The sequence below is a fragment of the Myodes glareolus genome, chromosome 13 (assembly GCF_982192425.1).
Source record: "Myodes glareolus chromosome 13, mMyoGla1.1, whole genome shotgun sequence".
Taxonomy (NCBI): Eukaryota; Metazoa; Chordata; class Mammalia; order Rodentia; family Cricetidae; genus Myodes; species Myodes glareolus.
The window spans coordinates 62108447-62134356 of record NC_142038.1 but is presented as its reverse complement, the minus strand read 5'-3'; the positions used below and the strand labels follow the sequence as shown (position 1 = coordinate 62134356).

At 40.4% G+C, this 25910-nt stretch overlaps 1 protein-coding gene across 2 annotated transcripts in view; it reads right to left on the bottom strand.

Moving 5' to 3' along the window:
• Positions 1 to 1496: 1496 nt before the first annotated feature.
• Positions 1497 to 25910, bottom strand: part of Tpgs2 (tubulin polyglutamylase complex subunit 2) — a 55030-nt gene continuing 30616 nt past the window's right edge. Inside the window, exons 3-7 of one of the 2 annotated variants that reach the window (XM_048442602.3) lie at positions 17344 to 17431; positions 14766 to 14891; positions 6402 to 6473; positions 4503 to 4663; positions 1497 to 3196 (exon numbers count right to left, since the gene is read on the bottom strand). In XM_048442602.3, coding sequence (XP_048298559.3) covers positions 2960 to 3196; positions 4503 to 4663; positions 6402 to 6473; positions 14766 to 14891; positions 17344 to 17431 — 684 coding nt within the window. In that variant the 3' untranslated portion in view covers positions 1497 to 2959. Of the gene's footprint in view, positions 3197 to 4502; positions 4664 to 6359; positions 6474 to 14765; positions 14892 to 17343; positions 17432 to 25910 lie in introns of both variants that reach the window. The other variant, XM_048442601.3, reaches the window with a different exon arrangement.

Below are 25910 nucleotides of genomic sequence, written 5' to 3'. Positions count from 1 at the left end.
GTTTTTGTTTACTTTTTTATGTGTGTGTTTTTTGAGACAGGGTTTCTCTGTGTAATAGCCTTGACTGTCCTGGAACTCATTTTGTAGACCAGGCTGGCCTTGTACTCTGAGCGACCTGCCTGCCTCTGTCTCCCAAGTATTGGGGTTAAAGCTATGTACCACCATCACTTGACTGCATTTTTAAAAACATCAGCCTCATGGGTGTTTTCTCCCATTTAACTCATTCATCTTCCATGTTAAGACTCTGCTAGAAGTGCCCATTTTTCTCTTAGAAGGGCAAATTCCCTGGGTGAGTGACCTATGCATTTGCACAGGGCCACCTATATAGGGCTTCACTTGATTTACTGCTCTGCTTAAGTCTGGCCTTGTGTGTCCTTTAAGGGCAGTATGATGAGACAAATAAGTATTCAATGAGCAGAGAAGATGCGTGAGTTGTTCATTTGTGCTATCAAATTCAAGAGCTCCACAAATACCAACCGAAGGATACCTACTACATGGAGATAATGCGATTGCTTCTAATTGTAACACAAAAGCAGACAAATGATGGCCTGGTACTGTTGGATTTCCTTGGAACTGTTACACATTTTTAAATGTTCAAGTGCAATAAATCATTTAAAAAGGGTTGACATTATCTCCTAAGTTATGGATAATCTGACAGTCATAACAGTCATATCATCATTAAGTTACACATAAAGAATATTTTTTGCCACACTGAATGTTATATGGTTGGTTTTGAAGCTGCTTTTGCTTCAAAAGATAGATTGATGTCATTTTAAACACTTTTCCATTGGAAGTGGACAGGTATGGTGGTATGTGCCCCGATTCCAGCATTGGAAAAATGGAGGCAGGACAGCTGCAAAGTTGAGGCCAGCCTGGGTTATAGAGACAGATCGTGTCTTGAAACATAAACTAGGATCATGTATCAGCATGTTTTAAAACATTGGAATCCACTGCTAGCATGGAGCTCTGTGTGCTCCCAAATACACTGGAGCACTTACCTTTCAGTATCTGAACTATTAAAAAATGTGGATGCAGCCAGGCAGTCTGCCAGTCCTTGATGACTCTGAGATTTCCTGGTTGTATGGAAGTGGTAGGAGGAGAAAGACTGTGGTAGTTTGAATGTAACTGGCCCCATAAGCTCATAGGGAGTGGCACTATTAGGAGGTGTGGCCTTGTTGGAGGAAGTATGTCACTGTAGGGGTGGGCTTTGAGGTCTCCTTTGCTCAAGCTACTCCCAGTGTCACAAACCACTTTTTGTTGTCTTCTGATCAAGAGGTAGCCCGCACCGTGTCTGCCTACATATCACTATGCTCCCCGCCATGATGATTATGGACTGAACCTCTTCAACTGGAAGTGAGCCATCTCAATGAAATGTTTTCCTTATAAGATTGCCATGGTTATGTCTCTTCACAGCAAAAGAGATCCTAAAACAAAGACTGAAGACCCCACTCCCTTCCAGAGTATCATTATAATGAACAACAACAACAACAACAAAATACGTTTTTCAAGTCTTTTTATTCTTTGTGTGTGCATAGGTTCCTGTGGAGGCCAGAGGGCACTTTGGGTCCCCTGGAGTTGGAGTTATAGGTGGCTGTGAGCTGCTTCATGTGGGTGCTAAAGATGAATTTGGGTTCTCTGCATTAATAGTGCATGCCCTTAACTGCTAAACCATCTTTCCAGTCCCCCAAACAAGAATTTGAAATGTTCATAAATATTCAAAGTGATGTCAGAGGAGTGCAGGTGGAGAGAGAGAGAGAGAGAGAGACAGGGACCTGTAGCTCCCATCACACGACAGAAAAGAGAAGCCTAGTGTGACCAGTAGGTAGAGGCAGCACACAGAGCCTGGCTGGACAAGCACTGGTAGAAAATATCAAGAAAGGATGTGTGCAGTCTCCCCTTCCTCAGAACTCTTTATTTTTCTACTTCTGGAATATCAGTACAAAAATTGCAGCCATTAAGAACATTGGGGTTGCCCACTGCCAGGACTGCAGAGGAAGGAATCAGATATCCTTAACTGAAAATCAGAGTAATTTCTTCATAGAAATTGCTATATGCCTAATATTTAACAGAAGATAAACCTGTGGGATGGCTCAGTGTCTAATACCACCATGTTTCTTCTGAATTACAGGACATGCTTACAAAGGCCTCCTGGCACCCACACTGTTCCAGGCAGGGTACTGCTTAGAACAGAGGTAGATGGGAGAGACAGCTCCCAACTGTGAGTAAGCAGAACAGCTAAAAGTTCTTGTGAGCAGACTGGCTTTAAAAGATAAAATACAGCACGAGTCAGTCTCTTAAAAAGTTGGTTTTGGCAAATGTAGAAATATCCGTACAAAGCTGGAAACAGGAAAATGATCAGGAACATGGGTTTTTACAGTAAATTAAAAAAAAAGAAATGACTTAAGTGAGATATGTTTGTGGTATAGGTCATAAAAAACACAAGACTGTGTCTTTGAAAGTGTCTTCTCAAAACATATAGCCTATAAAGCTAAGGTATTAACATTATACATTGACAGTATGAAAATGTTCGCATGCAACATTTCTATGACAGAAATGCTCCCTGTCTCTATGTTATCCCATATGGAATCCACTATCAAGTGCATAATTGAAATGTGGCTAATGAAATGAAGGGTATAAAATTTTCATAACTGAGATGGTCACATGACTAGTTGTTACTGATGATGATGATGAGTTCAGCCATGGGTTTATTTGGGAGGACCTAATTACTGCTAAGACATTAAGGATTGGGTATAAACGTAAAAACAAAACAAAACATTTCAGACACACCTGAAAGTCTTAGCTGGTTTTGGAGATGGGGTTGGCACAACCTGTGGAGGAAAGGACTCCTGTGGTCTTCCCAACTCCTGGCTAAGACTTTGGTCCCCAGGAGATGCCCGAGGATGGGGCCACCCCAGGGCACCTGTGCGTTGATATCACTGCTGTGAAGCTGATGGGATGTTTATTTTCGGACAGAGTTTCCAGAGCCAGAGGAAGGTTTAGCAGAAGGAGGAGCTAAGGGCCCGGGTCCTTTCTGGCCACTGGCAGGTTGCACAGGCCCTTTCTTTTTGGGGATTAAGATCTTGTTCTTGCTCTTGAACACTTTGCTGGGGTCCAACTTATTCACAAAGGAGTCAGTCTCTTCTGTGAGCAGGCTTGTATTGTTGTAGGTGATGGGTTTGTACATACTGAACCATTGCTGTAAGGCAGAAGTGAGAAAGGGTCACAGCCTGAAGGGGAAATGGGCCGAGAGCAGTGGCACATAGGACAGACATTACAAACTGACCATCACTAACCCACATTTTTTTTTTAACTGTCAGCTGGTAAAATATATGTGATTATTTCAAAATTCAAAAAGCTACAAAATCTAATACATTTCTGGTCTACACATCCAGTGATGTAATGCTGATTTTATACATGTTTTTATGAAAAACTGCCTTAAAAACTAACAGTAAGTGATGAAAGACCCCATCAGCTCTTGGACAAGCATATCCAGTGTTTTTCAAGGCCTCCAAAATAAATGCAGTATGAGAACTACTGAGCTCACCAGAGGACAATGTCCTCCTACTTGCCATCAAAGCAGATGGTGCCCACCATGGAAATTCCAGGTGGTGTGGCAGAGGTCAGTGCAGAACTTCCATATGGGAAGCTGTGTGCTGGTACTCTATACCTGCAGTTGCTCAGAAAGCTATGGAAAAAAGGACAGTCACATTTTCTTTTTCTTTTGTGCCACTGTTCGACCAAAACACCTCACAGTATTAATTACATGGAAGCTGTCCTTATGAAAAATATGAGAAGAATGAGGCCATTTATCTAGTAAAGCTGCAGTGGAATGCAGTCTCTAATTTTTTGCTAATTAAGTGCTATAAGAAATCACTATGATTTTTCTTTAGACAAGACCAGTTTATTCCACTAAAAAGTTCTAGCCACCACTTGGTATTTTCAGGGCAGGCTGTATAAACCTGGCATCCCTGTTTGAAATGATGCCTAGTCTGTATGCAGAAGATAGTTCTATATGTATCCATATGGGGCGCTAAGTGAAAAGATAAAAGTGCAGAATTGCTACATTTGTGTTAACACAAAGATACAAAAAAACCCCAAAACAAACAAAACTAACAACAACAAAAAACCCCATGCATGTAATGAGTCTCTCAAGGAGGGCATACATACTGACAACTGTGCCTGCCAATGAAGATGTATACCGGGAGCAGAGGGCAAGCAGAAACTTGTTAATCCTTCTAAGTGTTTGTATTGTCAATCAAAAAACAGTTATCTGGATCCAAGCCCTCAGTGACATTTAATTAAAAATAACACTCCAGTTGATCCTGATTACTTAATTAGATCCAAATCATGTGAGGCTATTAGCCAACAATGGAATCACTGCTTATTGAAAATATGGGTTCCACCCTTGATCTGTTACTGCGGATGGTATTTGGAATGTAACACTTTCACAGGAAATTCTTGATACACAACGAATTTTGGGAGGGTGGTAGTTCTCTCCTTACCTTGGCCTGTGGGCTAATGCCATAGCTGGTGAAGGCATATTGCCACTGGGGCAGGCCCAGGTGGGTGATGAGCAGGCGGTAATAGGCAGTAAAAGTATCTGTGAGAAAATGCCAGTATAATGCTCTGTCCAGGAACCAGATCTCAGTGTCATGAGCTAATCCTAAACAGTATAAGAAGAAAGGGACAGCTTTATGTTTTTCCTTTTAGCTAAAATGTCAATATACATTGAAAATTAAGAGAAACTCACAGTAGAAAAGTTTTAAAGCATAAAATAAAACTCCTTCTCCTTCTATCCCCCCAGTTCTGCTCTTTCATGGCTGCTTTTTCTCATCAATTTGATACTATTAGATTTCTGATTGATCACACAATGGCTTTGACCATGAGGCATTTCATTAAGGCTATCTCAGTAGATGTTTCTCTGTTCTGTGTGGACTCAGCACTCCTTCCTTTTTTGATGGAAAGAAACTGTAAGGATCAATCTTTTAAAAAGAGGTCTCTAATCAAAAGTGCTTTGAAAATAAACAATAACAAAAATCCAATGTAAAAGAGTCTATACTAGTGGTTCTCAACTTTTCACCCATTAATACAGTTCCTCATGTTGGTGAACTCCAGCCATAAAATGATTTTTGTTGTTACTGTTATGAATCATAATGTCACTATCTATGTTTTCCGATTATCTGAGGTGATCCCTGTGAAAGGTCATTTGATTACCAAAGGGGTTGGACCCACAGATTGAGAAGCACTGGTCTATACCATCTCACTCCTGCAATCCCGCTCGTATGATATCCTATCCTAGGTCAGCTAACCCAGGCACTATTATGCCAGCTCCTATCTTAGATCCATCTGTGACCTTCCATTTCTGTCACCTTTAGCCTATTCTGGCTCATTAGCTTTCTAGATAGCTGCAACACCTTCCCCTAGGTGTTTCCCACCTGCTCTCCTCCTTCTCCAAAACTACCTGCCCATTTTCATTTGAACCTTGCCACTCTCCTTAACCAGCTTTGAACAACTCTTTAGTCTTCTAGACTCTCCAGACCTTTTTGCTCAGTGAGGAAAGCCTTTCAAGCTCTGCATGAGAGGAAGTGGCTGCATCTCTTTTGAATGAGATGAGCACAGGCTAACCACTTAAGGTCATTCAAAGGGAACTGTCATAACCACAAATCAGTTGAACTTTTTCATGACAATGGCTTCTATCCATCTGTCCCTCTGCTTTGTTATCCCTTTCACTCCTTCCTCATATGTAATTCCAATCACTGTTTACAATGCAGCTCCAAGTCTTGCTACAGCAGCTTTACCTGGAAACAATCTCTTCTCCCCAGAGGTAATTTCTAATCTTTATGCCTCTTCGCACCACCAGAAAGAGGTAAAAAGAGCGCTTAAATGTGATCAGCTCTAGATTCAGTCTGTAGGAGCAGGCAGTGGTTTCTGTTTAGGTATACATAGTCTCTCAGTAACTATCATTTAGCCCTGCTTTCTCTTGGTTTTCAATGTGGGGACTTGAGGTCTAGTAATTCTGGTTTCTATTGCTCTTAAATGACCTACATATAAAAGTAAAAAAAAAAAGTACCACATTTCCTAAACACTTATCAAATGCACAACCATATGAACAGAATGGGTCATTCCTGAAGCTTTTCTCATGTGTCTCACTGACTGTTCAAAGTGACTCACACAAGGAGATAGAATATAGAAATTAGCTTAGTGGGAGATGTTCAGAGAGGACCAGAGGGGCTGAGTCTTAGCACAAAGAAGAGATATGAAAGCATCTCAGAGAACTTTTTGTTCACTGATGGATGACAGGCAAGTTCAAGGAAGACCACACCCATACTGTAGAATCATGCTCTGGAAATGATCTTTACCAGGTTTCCCATGTTTGTAGACGAGGCAAACCTTCCCATTACCATTGCAAGAATCCAGTTCAAATATCACACTGCGACAGTCAAAGTGAGGCTTCTCTGGCTGGTCTTCATTGGCTGTAAACCCAGAAATCAATAGTAATGTTTAAACAAACTCAACTCAGATACAGCACTATACTACACAGCACTATATATATAATTGTGAAAAGATGAAAAAAAAATGGTGAAAGATTCTATGCTCTAAATGCCGTGAGATTCAATGATGGATCAGGCCTTCTTATCACCAATAGAAACTGATAGGCAATCTGGGGGAAAGAACACTGAATGGAGCCACATTAAGGTAGAGCAATATGAATGTTGGGGTGCTGAAGAAAGCCTCTTCCCTTTCCTAGGTTTACTGTGTTAAGAATGGGATGCAAGGTCTACAGGGGTGGATGAATCATAACCTTCCAGTGGTATGTATACATCTTATCATCCTCTGGTGCTGATTCCAAAATGTGCGTTAGTTCTGGATTTGTTCTAATTAACCTGTTTCCCCCATTCATACTGTAGTTTCCTGACTGGTAACCTTTGATTAGATGCCAAAAATTACTGAGTGGTAGATGTTTTCTAATTTATAAGTATTCTTGGGCTTTGTTCTTAGACACAGATAAACTACTTAGAAGCAAATACTTTGGCCTTACTTTTAGGATTTTTCAGGCAGAAGCTGGGTCTGATGGTTTAGCCTCTAATACTAGCACTTGGGAGGTGGAGGCAGGGGAATTAAGAGTTCAGGGTCACCTCAGCTATATAACAAGTTCAAGACCCTGCCAGAAAAGAGAAAACATGAAGAAGTTAGGAACAGTGGGACTGTCCTCTGCCATTACCAGAAGCATAAGGTTAGTGTTTGGATGCTGTCCCAAGTCTACAGCTTCAAATGTGTGTTCCTCCTTGAAGCGTCCCCTTGGTGTTAACTCCATCAGCACACTTCACCATAGCCTCAAAAAATATAAACTATTTTGGTATAACTCTAACCAAGCAAGTGAAAGACTTATATGATAAAAACTTCAAGTCTCTGAAGAAAGAAATGGAAGAAATCAGAAAATGGAAAGATCTCCCATGCTCATGAATCATTACGATTAAGAGTAAAAAAAAAAATGACCATCCTACCAAAAGCAATTTTCAGATTCAATGCAATCTCCGTCAAAATTCCAACACAAATCTTTACAGACTTTGAAAGAACAATTCTCAACTTCTTATGGAAAAACAAACAAACAAAAAAAAACCCTAGGATATCTAAAACAACCCTGTATAATAAAAGAAGCTACAACCTAACATAAGGGCATTTTCTAAAGGTATCATCATTTCTATTAAAAGTTGTACTACAGAACTATAGTAATAAAAGCCACATGGTATTGACATAAAAACAGACATGTTGATCAACAGGCCTGAATTAAAGACCCAGAAATAAGTTCACATACCTACAGATACCTGATATTTGATAAAGAAGTCAGAAATACTCTGGGGAAAAAAAAGCATCTTCAACAAATGATGCACGTCTAACTGGATGTTGGCATGTAGATGGATGCAAATATGTTCATATTTATCACTCTGTAAAATTCAAGTCCAAGTGGATCCCAAAGACATCAACACAAAACCAGATACACTGAAACCAATAGAAAAGAATGTGGGGAGCAGTAGCCTTGAACATGTTGGAACAGGAGACAACTTTCTGAAAATAACACCGACAGCACAGTCACTGAGATAAGCAATTAATAAATAAGACCTCATGGTACTGAAAAATTTCTATTGGGCAAAGGACACCATCAGTTGGACAAAGAGGCACCTATGAAATGGGAAAAGATTTTTAACCAGTTCCACATCTGATAGAGATCTAATATTAAAAAAACCTCAAGAAACTAGATATTAAAAAAATAATCCAATTAAAAATGGGATACAGATCTAAACAGAGAATTCTCAACAGAGAAATCTCAAATGGCTGAGAAGCATCTAAGAAATGTTTAACATCCTTAGCCATCAGTAAAATGCAAATCAAAGCTACTTTAGGATTCCATCTCACACCTGTTAGAATGGATAAGATCAATAACCTAAGTGACAGCTTATGCTTTTGCAGGTGGGAGTGCAAACTTGTACAGCTACTGTGGAAATCAATGTGGAGATTTCTCAGAAAATTGGAAATCAACCCACCTCAAGATCCAGCTATACCACTCCTGGGTATATATACAAAAGATGCTCCATCCTACCACAAACACACTTGATCAACTATGTTCACTACAACTTTATTCATAATAGTCAGAAACTGGAAAAAGCCTACATTTCCCTTAATGGATAAAGAAATTGTAGTACATTCACACAATGGAGCATTACTTAGTTGTTAAAAAAATGACACCATGAGACTTGTAGGCAAAGCAAATGGATATAACTAGAAAAGATCATCCTGAGTGAGATAACCCAGAATAAGAGAAACAAAATGGCATGTATCCACTTATAAGTGGATATTATTTGTTAAGTAAATCATAACTAAGCTACAATCCATAGACCAAGAGAATTTGGAGAGGAGAGATATATGGAAATCATCAATCTCCCTGGGAAGAGGAAATAGAACAGATTCTGAGGACAGACTCGGGATGAGTGGAAGTGGGGGCATGGGGGAATCAGTTGTGTGTGTGTGTGTGTGTGTGTGTGTGTGTGTGTTTAGGGGATGGAGGGAGAGAGAGTGTGGGAGAGGTAGCTGGAACTGGGGGCATTGTGGGGGTGGTAGAGATACCTAGTGCAGTAAAAACTTCCTGGAACCTATGAGGCTGATCTTAGTGAAGACACCTAGTAATTGAGGATATGGAATTTCAATTGGCCATATTTTATAGCCAGACAAGGCTTCCATTTGGTAGAGTTGTTGGCTGAGGAGGTCCTGTGGAGATCTCTAAACAACCCATGCGGATCTAGGACAGAAGTCACCCTCTAAACCTGATAGTGGGTTAGGGGGCATTGGCAAGGACACTTCCACTCAGCTCACTGAACACGGAGAGGTTGAGCTGATGTGGGCTTGGAGCTGTCACCCCTACGTTACAGTGTCTTTGGCGTGAGAAGGTAATGTCTAGGCTGTGCAAAGAGAAACCTGGATACCAACCCAGCCACAAACCTCTCCATCTACCTGTCCTCCTGCAAGATGTGCTGGTGCGGTGGTGGCACAGAACATGTGGGAGCAGCCAACAATTGTTTGGTTTAACTTGAGGCCCACCCCATGAGAGGGAACACATGTCCTACACTGCCTAGATAGCTAGGAATCAGAGATTGGATAGCACAGAAACCAAGGATTGGTGCCTTGTTCAGTTGTCATCAGAGAGGCTTCCTCCAGTAGCAGATGGGAGCACATGCAGAGATCCATTGTCACATAGTACATGGGCAGGGGGGGGGGGGGTTAAGAGGCAGAGAGAGTCTAAATTGGAGGCCTCCATCAGGTCTGTCCCTTTGGAGTTTGGGAAACCCTGCAGAAGAGGAGTCAGCAGGAATGGAGGACACCAGGAGAACATGGTTTACCAAATCAACTAAGCAGGTCTCACAAAGACTAAAGAACATGAAAAGCATGGGGCCTACATGGGTCTGTACCAGGTCCCCTGTGTTTATCTTATGGCTGTTAGCTTGGTGTTACTGTTAGACTCCTAACAGCGGGAGTGGGTGTATCTCTGACTATTTTGCCGGCTTCTGGGACTCTTTTCCTCCTATTGAGTTGCCTTGTCCAGCTCTGTATGAGGGCTTTCACTTTGTCCTGTCTCACCATCATCTCCTGGAGACCTGCTCCTTCTAAAGAGGAAAAAGAAGGTGAGTGGATCTGAGGAGAAGGGAGATTGGGGGAGGGGGACAGGAGGAGTGGAAACTGAAGATGAGATTATTGTATGAGAGAAGAATCTATTTTTAATAAAAAAGTTAACAAAAAAGAAAATAACTACAGAACGGTTGCCCCATTTGCTGACAATCACATTTACCATGTTATGTGACACCTGATCAGAGAGATGACTCTAAATCATAACAGAAATCTTAACTTTTATTGTAGAATTAAGTGACTTTTTTAGAAATTACAAATCCGTTGCAAAATACAATTATATTAAATAGAATATTAATTTCAATGAAAAAACTAGAATTAATTTAATATAATTTTGGGGTTTAACATTTTCTGTGAACTCTCTGGCAGCTTCAATATACAGATGACTCACACTTGAGCTTCAATTCATGTGAAGAGTTGTTTCTTCTAGTTCATGCTGTCTCCTTGGGTACAGCATTTTTCAGTGCCAACCCAAACAGTAGAGTGGTTTTTAATGGGGACCATCTTTCACAGGCCCTGGAATCCATCTTCTCCTTTGGCTCAGTTTTTCAGTTGCATACTATCTCTTGTGAATAAGGACAGTGCACCCTGGGCAAAAGCCAGTCTTCACTTTAAGAGTTCTCTAGATTCTCTAGCTTCTTCCGGATGCTGCTTTGAAGTTTTTAGGAAGATGAGTTGTAAATGTTGTCCCACTTTGCATCTTCAGTAGGAAGGCTGCTCTCAACCACCCATTTGCCGTTACCTCAAGAGGAAGTGTCTTCACCAGGTTAAGTGTGCTCCTAAAAAGTAAGATGCAGGTAAATTCTGGTCTAATAGAATTTCTTCAAAGGGGAAATTCAATTTAGTATTACTTATTACAAAGATTGATCTATTTCATTTTATCCCATTATGTTTCTCATTTTATGTTTTCTTCCTTTTCCTCCCCTTTTAGACCGGAGATGCCAATATAGAGTTTTATTCCTTTACTGTATCAAAGTTACTTAGGTCACTGTCCACCCCAAATTAGAGCTGGTAGGTCATGAAGAAGTGGGAAGTGTATGCTTGTGTCTGAGGTACAAACTATTAAAAAGGTTTCCTCAAAGTCAAAGGTGTTCTCATGGAATCCACATGCATCTCATGCATGCTTTATTTGCAAACTCCCTTCATTTTACATATATTACATTTTTCTGTCTTAATTTTTTAAAATAAATTATTTAAGACTGCAAAAATTCAATAAAGAATTTCAATGGCTATCTCTATCAATGGTTAACACCAAGTCTGCAGTGGCCTTCAATCCGTTTCAAGGCAACTTATTTGAACTTCATTTTGTCTTTCAAAACCCCTCCTTTCTGGAACTCTTCTGGGCATACCCATGATTCTGTAATAACCACAAGCCAGACTAGAATTCCATTCATTCTCAGATAACTTTTTTTCAAGAGCCACTCTCTCTGTTGTTACTTCAGATGAACAAATACTTATTTTTTTCTTACATAATTAGAACCATATGACTAATTTAATCAAAAAGTGCCAGGGCATTTAGCTAAGAAGAGAACTCAGCTACCCTGTAGGTGAATTCTTAACTCATGGAAACTGTTGATAAACAAAACCAACAATGGATTTGTGTAGTTTCAATCCATTAAATTTGTGGTAATCTGTTAGGCATAGAAAACTGATACATCAAGGCACTGTTGTCCCCAATAAGGTGTAAGACTTCATTCCTACAATAAAGGAAACCTTTTGCTTTGCCAGCTTTGTCTCCATTCTCCTCTAGAGGAGCAAAACCAGTGTTAGTTTGTGAAGACTTCAGTTATAAAGTACCACCAACTCAGTGACCTAAATGGAATTCTTGTCTCATAGACTTGGTGGGCACAAGTTTGAAATCAAAGTGCCTAGAGGTCACTCCACCTGCGGGCTGTGGGGAAGAATCTGTTCCAGCTGCTCTTCTAGCTTTTCATTTCTTGCTCAAGTGTGTGTGTGCACGCACATGCTCTTGGCTTGAAGAAAAATCAACCCAACTTTGCCTTTATCTTCAAATGGCACTCTTCTTGCATGTGCCTGTCTCCAAATTTCTTCTTTTTATAGTGTTCGCCCTGATCCAGCATGATCTCATCTTAGTCAATTCAAACTGCAGCTTGAGAAGGAGGTTACATTGAAGAACTATGGGATCTATGACTTGAAGATATTGCTTCCGGGAATGGGCTTCAAATTAACCTACAAGACTTTAAGTTAGCCTCTCTTTATAACTTTAAGTTTAACTAAAACAGGATAAACATTTTAAAAATGTTCCTTTTATTCAAAAGTTGTACACAACAGTCCTACAAATTATAACTTTCTTCTTATAACCCAAAAGGTACATTTACTTTGCATATACAGGACTTTCAATTTTCATTATTCGCCCCCCCCAGTAACCACTAAATGTTTCTCACCATTTTCTAATTTCCACTACCACACACAAGAAACTTGATTAGTGTGTTAACATGATTATCATTTCTTCACAAGTATAAAAGCTTGTCACCTTCTCCCCAGTAATCAGGGTGTACAAATGCCTTTTCTTTCCTTTTTGTTCTTCCTCCCCTCTCTCCCTCACTCCCTCTCTCCCTCCCTTCCTCCCTATCTTCTTCTCTCCCTCCCCATTTTGGATGAATCCTTTCAAATCTGTAGATACTTCCTTCTAAAGATCAAAAAGAATTCAGATTTATTGAGTTTAGTTTATTTTTATTAGTATTTTTCCCCGAATGTGTGTCTGTGTACCATACACATGCCCTGGTGTCTGCAGAGTTCAGAAGACATTAGGTCCCTGAGAACTGAAGTTAAAGTTGGTTGTGAGACTAGCATGTGGGTGCAGGGAAAGCAAACCCAGGACCCTACAAGAAAAAGTGCTCTTACTTGCTGGGCTATCCTTCCTTGTGTGTATGACTGTATAATTTTATGTGCACCACTTGCATGCAGATGCCTGCAGGGTCCAGAGAGCATTTGAATCCCTGAAACTAGCATTACAGATGCTTATGTGAGCTTCCTGATGATGTGGGTGCTGGGAGTCTCAGTCCTCTGTAAGAGCACTCTTAACTACCAAAACATTTTCTTTTACTAGTGTTTACTTAACATGTTTCTTTCTCACATCCTATAATGATACCAAAGTCTAGACTACTGTAAAATGCATACACCCAGCAGTAACTAGAAGGCTGAGTGTTTTTTATACCCATAGGTATATAGGCACTGTGGTCCCTACTCTTTGTTCAAGTTTTTGTGAAAATATCTTCTCTAATCTGATTCATGACTTCTAATCTCAAGGAGAGTGTAACCCTAGCCTATCTATTTAACTACTTTGCCTTTTAGAGAAGACTTATCATACATGTATTATTAAGTCAATGTAACCAATCTCCCTATCCTTGTGATCCTATAGCTCTTTGAGTGACAGTCTCTTTTTTTCCAGTACCCATGACTTAACCAGTCTGTCCCTTGACCCCTCTGGTACTATTATTTCTTGATCAACTGGTTATGAGGGAAGCCTTACATTATTACCTTTAGAAGGACTTTGGTAAACCTTCAAGGCTTAGAAACAAGTTGTTTGTTTTCCTTTTCTTAATTAATTCCCAATTCCACTGGAAGAAACAATTCTTTACAAATCTAAATACTCTCAAGATTCCCCTGCTTTAACAATGCTCTGGTCAATGGCTTTGGAGAACATGGTTGTTCTGATAAGGGAAAAATGGTAGATTTTGCCAAGATCTTTTCCCCTACCTTGTCTTTTCTTCTTTCCCCTGGAGCAAAGACTTGAAGCCCATAGGTAGAGCCTATATATATATACATATATATATATATATATGTATATATATATATATATATATATATATATATATATATATATATATATCAACCACGAAGAAAAACAAAACACAGCACAATATCCCAAAAGGCTGGCGCAGCAGGAAGCCTGGAGACTGCCTTTCTCAATTAAGCCACAATGTCTGTCTATTCTCAGATTTCTACTTCAGAAGACAGTGTAACTGATTTTGCCATACCAGTTAAAGACAGTTCTGACTAAAGAACTCCTTACTTGCACACCACTGCTCTTAGTCTCTTCTAGTTATTTGGTCTGTAAGCCATCTCATTCTCAAGTAGCAAAGTGATTAGAGCTCGGAATGGGAAGAAAAGTAGCTGTATTTAGTCTTCCCTATTTCTTGAATCCTGTTGTTTTAGAAATGGTCACACTATGTAGTTGGCTGAATTCAAATGCATGATTCTCCTGCTACAGTCTCCCAAGTACTGGCATTATAAGCCTGTGCCACCATGGCTGGCCTCTGAATTGAGTGAATTTTAATCCATAACACTGATTCCTTCAGTAACTACTTATTAAGTGCCTCCACTACATGACTGGCACTAAAATGGGTACAAGAAAGAAAATAAAAGACATGACCCTAGAATTTCCTTCACGAAATTTTTGTTTGTTGGTATTTGTTTTCTTATGTTTCTATCTTATTTCCAGAAGCTATGGATGAAAACATGTTGAGTGGAAAACAATTCTACAGCATGTTCCTATAGTTCTCAGTATCATAAAAGTGAGCCGAGAGGGCTAAGTTCTAACCCAAAGCAAGAGTTCCACCAGGTACCTTCTTCATCGTCCTCTAGGTCTGCCAGAGTTGGTGCATTAGGAAGTGAATACATAGAAGACTGGATGAGCTGAGTCAGTTTTGAAATACCATTAATCACCATGCTTCCCAGTGGAATGATGTGTTCTATGAGAACAAAAAGAATGACAAGTGGTTAGACAATGGTGACCATAAGTGATTTTGCTTGGCTAACCCAATAAACCCACTGAGAGTGGCTCCATGTCTGAGGAGCCTGAGAGAAGGTCACAGAAGAGGAGCATTTACTATATATGTCCCAAACACTAGCTTTTTATGTAAACAAACAGAGGAACTGGGCTCAAAGGATGATGAGCAGTTCTAACCATGTTTATTATGGTACCATTGAAGAAAAGGTTTTAATGGGATATTCACAAGGGCTAGAAAATTTACTCAGTAACTGCATGAAGACTAAATGACTTAAAACATATTCTCACTCAATTCCCTTGTATTAGCCAGAACTACTTTCTTTTCCCTCTTTTTTCTTTTTGTTTGTTTTGTTTTGTGGGAGACAGGGTTTCTTTGTAGCCTTAGATGTTCTTGGCTGTCCTGGAACTCACTCTGTAGACCAAGGGGGCCTTGAACTCACATAGATCCATCTGCTTCTGCTTCCTGAGTACTGGGATTAAAAGCACATGCCACCATTGCCTGGCAAGAACTAAAATTTACAATGGAATTGTGGCTTTATGTAATAGACACTTTTTGTTAAAAAAATTATAAACCTTCATGTTGGAAAACAGCTCTCCTTCTGTTTGTCATTTTCCCTTGATATAGAGAACTTGACACCCTTCTTGTTTGTTGGGTCTGGTCTTTTATGAATGGGGTATAACTAAGAGACAGCATACTACATATTGCCTTATATTACATAGAAATGAAAATGAAATTTATGCCCTGGCATTGATGAAGCACGCATGGGCAGCCCATATATGGTAGTTCTGTCGAACTTGTCCATATTGGGTTTCATGGTCTAATTGATGAGACAGCTGGCCAGGTCTCTCCCTCAAGAGGGCACTGGATCTCATGACAAATGGTTGTGAGCTACCATGTAGTTGCTAGGAACTGAACTTGGGACTTTTGGAGGAGCAGGCAGTGCTCTTAACCACTGAGCCATAATAGAACCCTGTTGATGTAGAATGATGGATAAAGACTGGCAAACAAAAACTCGGAAATCTAAAAAGGCTAGAATGAGCAAATCCATAAATCATGGAATATCAGGAAAGATCACTAAAGTAAATATTAAAGGCCACCTCTGCTACCTTTAATTCATTTTTATGTGTATGTGAGTGTCTGGCATGTGTATGGATTCTCTTGGAGGCCAGAAGAGTCCCTGGGTCCCACAGAGGTGGATTTACAGGTGATTATGAGTTACATGGACACTTGGGAACCAAACTCAGACCCTCTGGAATAGCAGTAAATGCTCTTAACCACCCAGTCATCTCTTCAGCTCTGTTGCCTTTTCTGTCACTGCATTAAGCCATTTAGTAATGGGGATAAAAAGACCGTGATTGAGAAATAAATAAAGTAACAGAAGAAGATATTACACTATGAACAAGGTTTTTAGTCCACTGAATAAAATGATTTTGGTAAAAGCTAGTATCATATATTCATTAACAGTCTATAAAAAGTACCTCTGGCTAGGTACAAGAGACGGATAGACGTTTTAGAAATCATCAAAAAAGGCAACTCAGATGTGCTAGGAGGAGGCAAAGACATGGAAGGGAGAAGTCAGTTGTGTAGCTTTTCTGTGCAACAGAAATCACTCCTCCTTAACAGCAGCAGTGTGGAGCTATAGGTGCTTCCCCAGGCCCAAGAGCATGTGGAGATGTGGCTAGAGTATAAAGTAATAAAGGCTCCTTTGAGGTCACATCTGGTAAGACTGTGCCAGGCACAGGCTGGATCCCAAAGGGTACTTCAGGACTTCCTAACTTATGAACTTTTTGAAGAATTTTCATATACATATGTAGTGTTTACCACCTTTCATATTTTATATGCTATCTGAAATCCTTGGCATGTAACAAGCTGGGCTTCTACATCGGCAATGCAAATGTTTAGGCATAGATACATGACTTAGAAAACGCCTGAACATAGGTGTTTGGTGATGTAGGCTGAGGTGATTGATGTAAAAAAAAGAAAGAGAAATTCTGGTTTGAGGGTTAGAGCCTTAAAGCTGCACAGTGGTAAGAATGACATTTGGAGCTCGGTAGAGTTGGTCAGCTGTTTCAAGAAAACTAGGAAATACTGCTTGTAGCTAGAAAGTTCTCAGATGCTTTATGTTTGAGTCAGTTGGGTTCTCTATGTGGTGACTAATGATTTCCTCTAGCAAGAAGTCTCTAAACTGGGCTTCTAGATCAGAACAATTCAGGCTCAAACACTGTAAGAGTAGAGAAAGCACTGATAGCATTGGTTAGCATTGGAGGAGGAGGGGATCACAGCTTCTGGATTTGACACTTGAGACCCACACAAATAGTATAGATGAAAAGATCTTACAATTCTAAGGACCTCAGAGCTGCTCATCTAACCTCTACCAGGAAAGTGTTCTCCAGCATCAAGGAGACTGACTTACCATCTAGCTTCACACTCCATGTCATATGAAAGCCATTGGTCATCAAATAGAAGTTCCTCACATCTTCAGGCATCACACAATTGTTTTTCTAGAATCAGAAATTACTTGGTGTTAGGCCAGGGCTTGGAGAGCAGATGAAGGCAATGTCTCAGAGTTCTGCATACAATGTTAACCATCTTCTTTATCCTCCATGTAGGAAGCTGGATATTACCTATAAAATTACTAGACAGGTACTGGGTCTAGCAAACAGTTACCATTGTGTTTCTGTGTGTGTCCGGATAAAGCAGATTAGGTCTCTGTTCTGCCATGATATGTTAGCTGGAGAGGGTGTTCAAAGGAAGTAAAGGCTAAGAGGGGACAATGGGATGTAGCAAGAGGATGTTCCAAGTAAAGTGTGACATTATCAGAGCAGATTGCCATAAACTGCAGATCCATGTACATGTATTTTGAGACAAATTATTGGACAGGAAAACACCTTAAAAGTGTGCTATGTATGTTATTTCCATAGCATTTACTAACATGAATCTATTTTGATAGTTCTTAACACAAAGATTACAATAGGATATACAAAAGTATTTCGTATGGATAAAAACTGTCACCCAAACTGGAGGTGTGGAGAATAAAAGAACAGCTTAGTGGCTTTTTTGTTGTTGTTGTTTTTTTGTTGTTTTTTTTTTTTTTTTTTTTTTTGGCAGTAATAGGAGCAACCCTTAAAATCTAACTCACTTACACCTATGTACAGGCCTGATTAGTCTTCTCTACTTAACCCAAACCCCTGAAATGCAGAGAGAGGTTAAGTTCTTCAGGCTCTTTCTGGAATCTTTTCCAGTAATTTCTGACATCGTTACAGAGGCACAAAGACAATACAGTAGCAACTTCAAGCTTCTGGTTTCACAGGTCCTTATAAGGTGTGATAGCGACCACTGTGTACATCCTTCACTTTGGGTCATACCGTCAGTCCTAAATACTAAGTGTGGTGTTCTGCAACAGGACAATCTGGGTTCATTTTCCAACTCAGCCATTAGTTGAGTGACCTTGGGCACTATCATTTAAATGGCTAATCTAGGTTTAAGAATACACTTTAAGGTGATGTCTACAGAACACTTGAGGTGGGGGAGGCACAACCTGATAGGAAAAAAGAGGACTGAGAAGTTGTGATAACATCTTCAAGAATTTTATGTGAAAACTCAGGCTTACAGGTGATTTTAAACAGCATTTGTCGGCTATGAAATGGACAGCAGTTTTCATTTTAGCGAATTAAGTTTCAAATTTCACTTCTGTTTGTTGTTGTTTGTTATGTGTGTGTGTGTGTGTTTATTTTTTAAACCAAATACTTCCCAATCACACTCACGAGATTCTAAGGTTTTATTTCCCACTTAGTACATTAGCTTGAGCAGGGCTTGATTTTAGTGTCTTCTGCTCATTCTTGGGACTTTCAATAGGACACCTGCAGTTATAAATTGTTAAGATTCTAACTTCTGAGAGGGTCAGCAGAAAAGAGCTACTAGAAGAAAAAAGGTTATCATCAATACCACAGAGCTACAAACCCTTGTGATCTACAAAACAGTGACCTGTCTGCAAGATATACTGGTATAATAGTGGCACAAATGTTATAGAAGTAACTATTTATTTTTTTTATTTGATTTAATGAGATGGAATATGTACCTCATGTTGCTAAGATGACCAAGAACCCAAGACTAGACAGGTTATGGACCTAAGAGAATACCCACTACTTATTCTGCTAAAGGAACATAGTATGCATATGACACCTAATGGCACACAACTATACTCATAGATCAGTGCCTTGCTCAATCCATATCAGAGAAGCTTCCTCTTGCAAGTAGATGGGAATTATCAGAGACCACAACTGGACAATGTGCAAAGAGGGAGAGACGAGAGACTTTGCAGCACTCAGTCTTAGAGGAAATATCTTCACCAACTTCCCACTCCCAGCCAAGACTCAGAAAACTATGAGGATTGTATGAACCAGAGGTGATGGATTACTCCAAGGAAATAGTGTTTTCAAGATATAACAGGACTGAAAAATTCACCGAGACTGTAGTAACACACATAATACCTGCTCAGGTTCAAGCCAGACAGTGTCTGGGCACTCAGAAGGGAAAGTAGACACAGGGTCCCATCTCTAGCCCAGGAGCCATCTGTAATTGATACTGGCTAACAAAGGAAAAAAAATCAGTATTCACCAGTGGAATCTCACAAGGTACATCAATCACACTTTATGGTAGGCTCTGAGCATAGGAGTAGTTAGCCAACACAAAACAAACTCAATAGGATCTTTGTAGACTTTTTGTTTCATTACATTTTGCCTTGGCATTTTTTGTCTTATCAGTCTTTTGATTGTTTTGATTTTCATTTTTGTAGGGTTTCTGCTTCTTATTATTTTGTTTTTTGAAACAGGCAGAAAAAGGAAAAGAATGTGAAGTTGGGTGGGTAGATAGGTAAGGAGAATCTGGGACAAATTGGGGAAGGAGAAAAACATGAACAAAATATATTGTGTGAAAAGAAAATTTTCAGTTAAAAAAAGATGATTACTTCTGTAGCTCTAAGAGGCTAAGACTTACTTACAGATTCTGACTGCTGGTGCCATCTATTGATAGAGAAACACAAACTGGAGACTTCTAGCCTTTTTTTTTGGACCAGCAGAAAAACCAGGATGGTTGGTAGGGACATAGTTTATAATAATCAGAGTAAACTACCAAAATAAAATATTTCAAGTACTAACCTGAGCATATAAACTGTGAAGTAAACCAAATTTCATGAAACACACTAAGTCTTCACTATCCTTCTAACAGTGACTGGTGGGTCCTTGCCTGGCCTTTAAGGTAACTTTGCTACAGGTCTTTCTGTCCCAGGCACCCACGGTCCTGACAGGGCCTCCTATCACAGCGCACTCTACTTAGTGAAGTTTTCAGGGTACTATATTTAGCTGGTTTATCTGCCCTGGCCAGTGACTCACTTGCTGATATTTTATTTTCTCTTTCAGCCAATATAAATTTGGCTTTTCCTGGGGTGGGGAGAACAGCCTACCTACTTCAGAGGGCATCTTCCCAAAACAAATACACACTCACTCTTTCCTTCTGCTCCCCACCTTTGGTGGCAGAAGATGGGAAGGAACGAGAAAGAAGATAATGGACAGGAAGTGAATGAAAAGGGGGCATAATGAAGATTGGAGGGAGGAGCTAAAGAGAAAGTCAGGAATAACCCTGCAGACCAGTAACATGGAATTCCAGTGCATGGTAGGGTTCTGTAACATAGCTCTCTGCTTTCAATGCTTTCTCCTCTAACCACAAATTTCTTTAAATTATACTAAAAACGGAACCCACTAGAAACTCTACTATTACACAATCCGTTTCAGGAACTGAATTTCTAGAAACTCTTCATCAAAATTGTCTATACCTTAAGGAAGGGGAGGAGCTGCCCACTGTCTCTTGCTCACCTGCCTACTTTTACACAATCTTATATGCTACTGTTCCCTCTACCATAGAGGTACTTTATCTGGGAAGGGCATAGGACGAAAGATACAAAAGGGCAGGGAGTGGGTATTAATTTTGAAACAGGTACTTGTCTTTGCTAAGCTGACAATCTGAGTGCCTGTTGCAAATACAGCCAAATAAAGGGTTTCTCAAGAAGCCCACCAAGAGGGCACATGAAAATATTACTGGCACTCTGAAGCAATGAGTACAAATTCATTTACTTAAAGTCTTCTTGGAGAGGACGTTCTCTAGTGGAGGGAAAACATGGGTTGTGGCGTGATGGTATAAAACTCCTAGGACAATTCTCAAAAGCATCTTTAAAGTTCTTTCTAGGAAAAGGCAGAGAAGGTGGTTTATTGAAACCTTTTGGTGAGTATGGTCTAAGAGTCTGGAGCCAAAGATAAAGTGCTGAAGACTCAGAAGAGAGGTAGTACACAACTAAAAACAATTATAAATTGTCTTATCTAGGGGTCAATACTTACATTGCTGAGGCTCTGATAAAACTCAGCAAAAATAACTTTCAGGTCAATAATGCCCAATTAAGGCTTACCCAATTAAGATTCAGAAACAGGAGGATTGTCAGGGAGGTCTTTGCAAAGGCAGCAACCTGGCTTCAGAGCTCTTGGGTGTGGTACCTTCTATTTTAGGACTCTGCATAAACAGCCAGGCTATAATGTCATAGTCTTATAGTCTCCTGACTTGTTTTATCTAATTCATTCATTAATCCATCATAACAAGTGTCTATTCTGACATTACTATAGGTTGGGCATTAGAAACTGTGAATGAGTCCAAGAGGAGGCTGGGTTATAAGGACTGCTAATGCAAACCCACCTTCCTCTTCATCCTTGACAGAACTCTCTCTTAGCTAAAGAGCACTGTATCCCATTAAACACTTGCTTTTTAAGACCTCTGCAATCCAGGCTGCAGACTGATGTGAACACAATTCAAAGAGGAGGTTTTTAAGCAATCTTCCACTTTCCTGGTCAAAAGTGACAGACATGGAATCAGCTTTTCTTCCTGCCTTGAGCTCTAGGTGACGGGTGTGAGTCTAGCAGTCATCTAGCTAGCCCAAAGGAAAAGAACAGAAGAATTCCAGAAATAGTGGCTTAATACTGTCTGATGAAGCAACGCAAACTGCCCATCACAAGACTTCTTACATAAAAGCAATACTCTTTGTCTAAGCTATTGCTAGTTTTATACAGAGAAAAATGAACAACAGGTGTGGATCTCTGATGGACCAAGAAAACCAGGAAGGGTCCTGAGGGGGTGGGGAGGTCAGAAGATAGTGGTGCTTTAGCATCCAAAAGATTTATGGGTAGCAAATTGGCTTGAAAAACTACCTTCTAACTGGAGACACAAACAAATGAACAAAGAAAACACCAATAGCAGCTTTCTCACTGGGTGTCTGAGAAAGAGTAGAGATGCTGAAGAGCTCAGGAAAACGTAATGGCCTTGGTGGAGGAAACTAAGAACACACCTACCATTCCATCTCTAGATCAACCTAAATGGACTGATTGGATAAGAACAGAGTAGTAAGAAGAGGCTCATAGTAAACCCTACTCATATCCCAGACACCAAGGTATCTACTGCTAAAACAGTTTAGTTCCTAAGCTCAGTTTGGAGAGCTCCCTGAGTACCATATGCCATCACATCACAGCGATACCCAGAGAAAGAGTACTGCACAAACTCTGCTCTCACCCATTCAGACTCCTGCTGAATAGCAATACCATGGGACCTTTCCCACCAAGGGTACCGGGAAATAGCTAGGAAGCTGTCCCAGCAGCTTAGGAGACTTTAATTGTTGACTCCCAAAATAGCTTGGTGGCCACCTTGAGAAGCTCAACCTACAAAGGCCTTGGGAAGCAGACAGGTGGTTCCACTCATCTGGGAATTCAGGGTTGGTGGTAGGGAGTGATTGAGCAGCATTCTTTGAGTGGCTTGGCTCAGTGAAGCTCAGGGAAAAGCCACAGTTATTTTTCAACAGACAAGAGGCAGCTGAACACCTTGACCTTAGAAGCTTGGCCTGCTGATGCCTTGAAAAATAAAGGCAACGCCCTGCCCATCACCCTTGTTTCTGGGAAACAGCTGGGAAGCCTGTCTGCAGAAGTTGGCACCAGATAACCTGCAGAAAATACTTCTGGAGCTTTTGGACACTGGCAAGTAGTTGGTTTGAGCCCAATGGATGTTCTAATCAACAAGAATCTCTCATACTAACAATGTATTCCACTCATCAGCATGCTGTAATAGTACCCCACACAATGTGACCTATAAAAATTGACAGGTACCCCACATCACGATGTCCAGAGCTGTAGTGAACCTGTTGTATCTAAAAGACCTGTATCTCAAATGTTGCGAGAATTTGGCAAATACCGCAGCAGGGATCAGGGAATTACCTGCAGATATCACCAACTTTGATTACTGCTGAAGAAATCACATAGAAACCGAAGTTTCAATGTGTAGTCGAACTCAATGCAGCATATTTAGCCAACATTCTAAATGTAGCATATATAGCCAACATTCTAGAACAGTACTATAAAATCTTTTATTATAAAAATCATTCTATAAAAATTAGGGTAAGCAACTGACTTACCAGATGCAAAATAAAACAAAACAAAAACTCTAGAAAAAAATTAAAAAACAACGAAAACACCTGAAAAAATGAGACAAGAAACATGAAATGAAGCAAAGCAAAGTAAAATAGCTCCAAAGAACACAATGTTCTAACAATAGACCCCAAAGAAAAGAAAATCAATTTACTACTTAAGAAAGAAGTCAACTGCATGGGAAAATTTTAAGATGTAAGATAAGAATGAACAAAGAAATAAATATATTATAAGAAGGCAGCAAACAGAAATTCTGAAGCTAACGAGTTAAATAATAATACAGTAAGAGTCTTACCAGCCGGTAGTGGTGGCGCACGCTGGTAGGATTTGCTGAAGGAGGCAGAGGCAGGCGGATCATGAGTTCGAGGCCAGCCTGGGCTACACATTTCCCCCTTGACAATCTGGTCACCAGGCAGAGGCGACTCCTCCCTGCGGAGCTCTCCTGAATCCCATCCCAGCCTTTATCCAGGAGAGAGTGAACTTCTAGCAGACTCCCATTGGAGGAGGGGTGAGTTTTCTCCTGGCCAGAGGGCTTCCTCTAGGTGGAATTCAGCCTTTCCCCGCTCCCCTCGGCAATCTGGTCACCAGGCAGAGGCGACTCCTCCCTGCGGAGCTCTCCTGAATCCCATCCCAGCCTTTATCCAGGAGAGAGTGAACTTCTAGCAGACTCCCATTGGAGGAGGGGTGAGTTTTCTCCTGGCCAGAGGGCTTCCTCTAGGTGGAATTCAGCCTTTCCCCGCTCCCCTCGGCAATCTGGTCACCAGGCAGAGGCGACTCCTCCCTGCGGAGCTCTCCTGAATCCCATCCCAGCCTTTATCCAGGAGAGAGTGAACTTCTAGCAGACTCCCATTGGAGGAGGGGTGAGTTTTCTCCTGGCCAGAGGGCTTCTGCTAGGAGGAATTCAGCCTTTCCCCGCCCCCCTCGACAATCTGGTCACCAGGCAGAGGCGACTCCTCCCTGCGGAGCTCTCCTGAATCCTGTCCCAGCCTTTATCCAGGTACACCTTCCTCTCTTCCCCCCTTCCCTCTGGGGCCACAAGATCTCCCCAGAGCAACTCCCTTGCTCGCTGGGCCTGGGTTGTGACTGCAACCCGGTAGTAGGGAGTGCCTGTGTTTCAATAGACTGCCTGAGGAAAGGTAGGCCTTCTGTCAGTGAATTCCCTGCCCAACAAGGGAACCTGACCTGGTACTAGAAGATCCAGTAGAGAGCATTTGAAGGAAGAGATGGGCAGACGCCAAGGCAAGAACTCCTCCAACAATCTAAAAAGCAACATGAAAACACCAGAACCCAATGACCCTACAATAGAAGGACTTGAACTTCTTAATTCAGAAGAAGCGGGAAAAAATGCCCTTATGAAAGCAATAGAGTCCCTTAAACAGGATATGAATAACTCCCTTAAAGAACTGGATGAGAAGTATAACAAAAAGATTGAAGAAATGAGTAAAGAAATGGATGAAAAATATAAAAAAAACATCAAAGAAATGAATAAATCCATGAATGATATACTGGGAAACCAATAAAAAACAATCAAACAGGTAATGGAAACAGTTCAAGAATTGAAAACTGAAATGGAGGCAATGAAGAAAACACAAAACGAGGGCCGGCTGGATATGGAAAATCTAGGTAAACGAACAGAGACCACAGAATCAAGCATAACCAACAGGATACAAGAGATGGAAGAACGAATCTCAGAGTCTGAAGATACCATAGAGAAAATAAATGCTCTGATCAAAGAAAACAGCAAATCCAACAAATTCTCATCACAAAACATTCAAGAAATCTGGGACACAATAAAAAAACCAAATCTAAGAATAATAGGGATTGAAGAAGGAGAAGAACTGCAGATCAAAGGACCAGAAAATATATTCAACAAAATTATAGAAGAAAACTTTCCCAATCTAAAGAATGATATCCCTATGAAGGTTCAAGAAGCATACAGAACACCGAATAGGCTTGATCAAAAAAAAAACATCCCCTCGCCATATAATAATCAAAACACAAAACATACAGATTAAAGAAAGAATATTAAGAGCTGCAAAGGAAAAAGGGCAAATAACTTATAAAGGTAAACCTATCAGACTTACACCGGACTTCTCTATGGAAACCATGAAAGCCAGAAGGTCCTGGATAGAGGTACTGCAGAAACTAAGAGACCATGGATGCAAGCCCAGACTAATATACCCAGCCAAGCTATCATTCACTATCAATGGAGAAAACAAAATATTCCAGGATAAGAACAAATTTAAACAATTCGCAGCCACAAACCCAGCCTTACAGAAAGTAATAGAAGGAAAATCACAACCCAAGGAGTCCAACATTGCCAGCACTGCTTACAATAACTCAGACATCTAGCGACCCTTCACGAGCTTAACTCAAAGAAGGGACACATACAAACTCTATTAATCAAACAAACAAAAAGTAATAATAACCGGAGTCAACAACCACTGGTCATTATTATCACTTAATATTA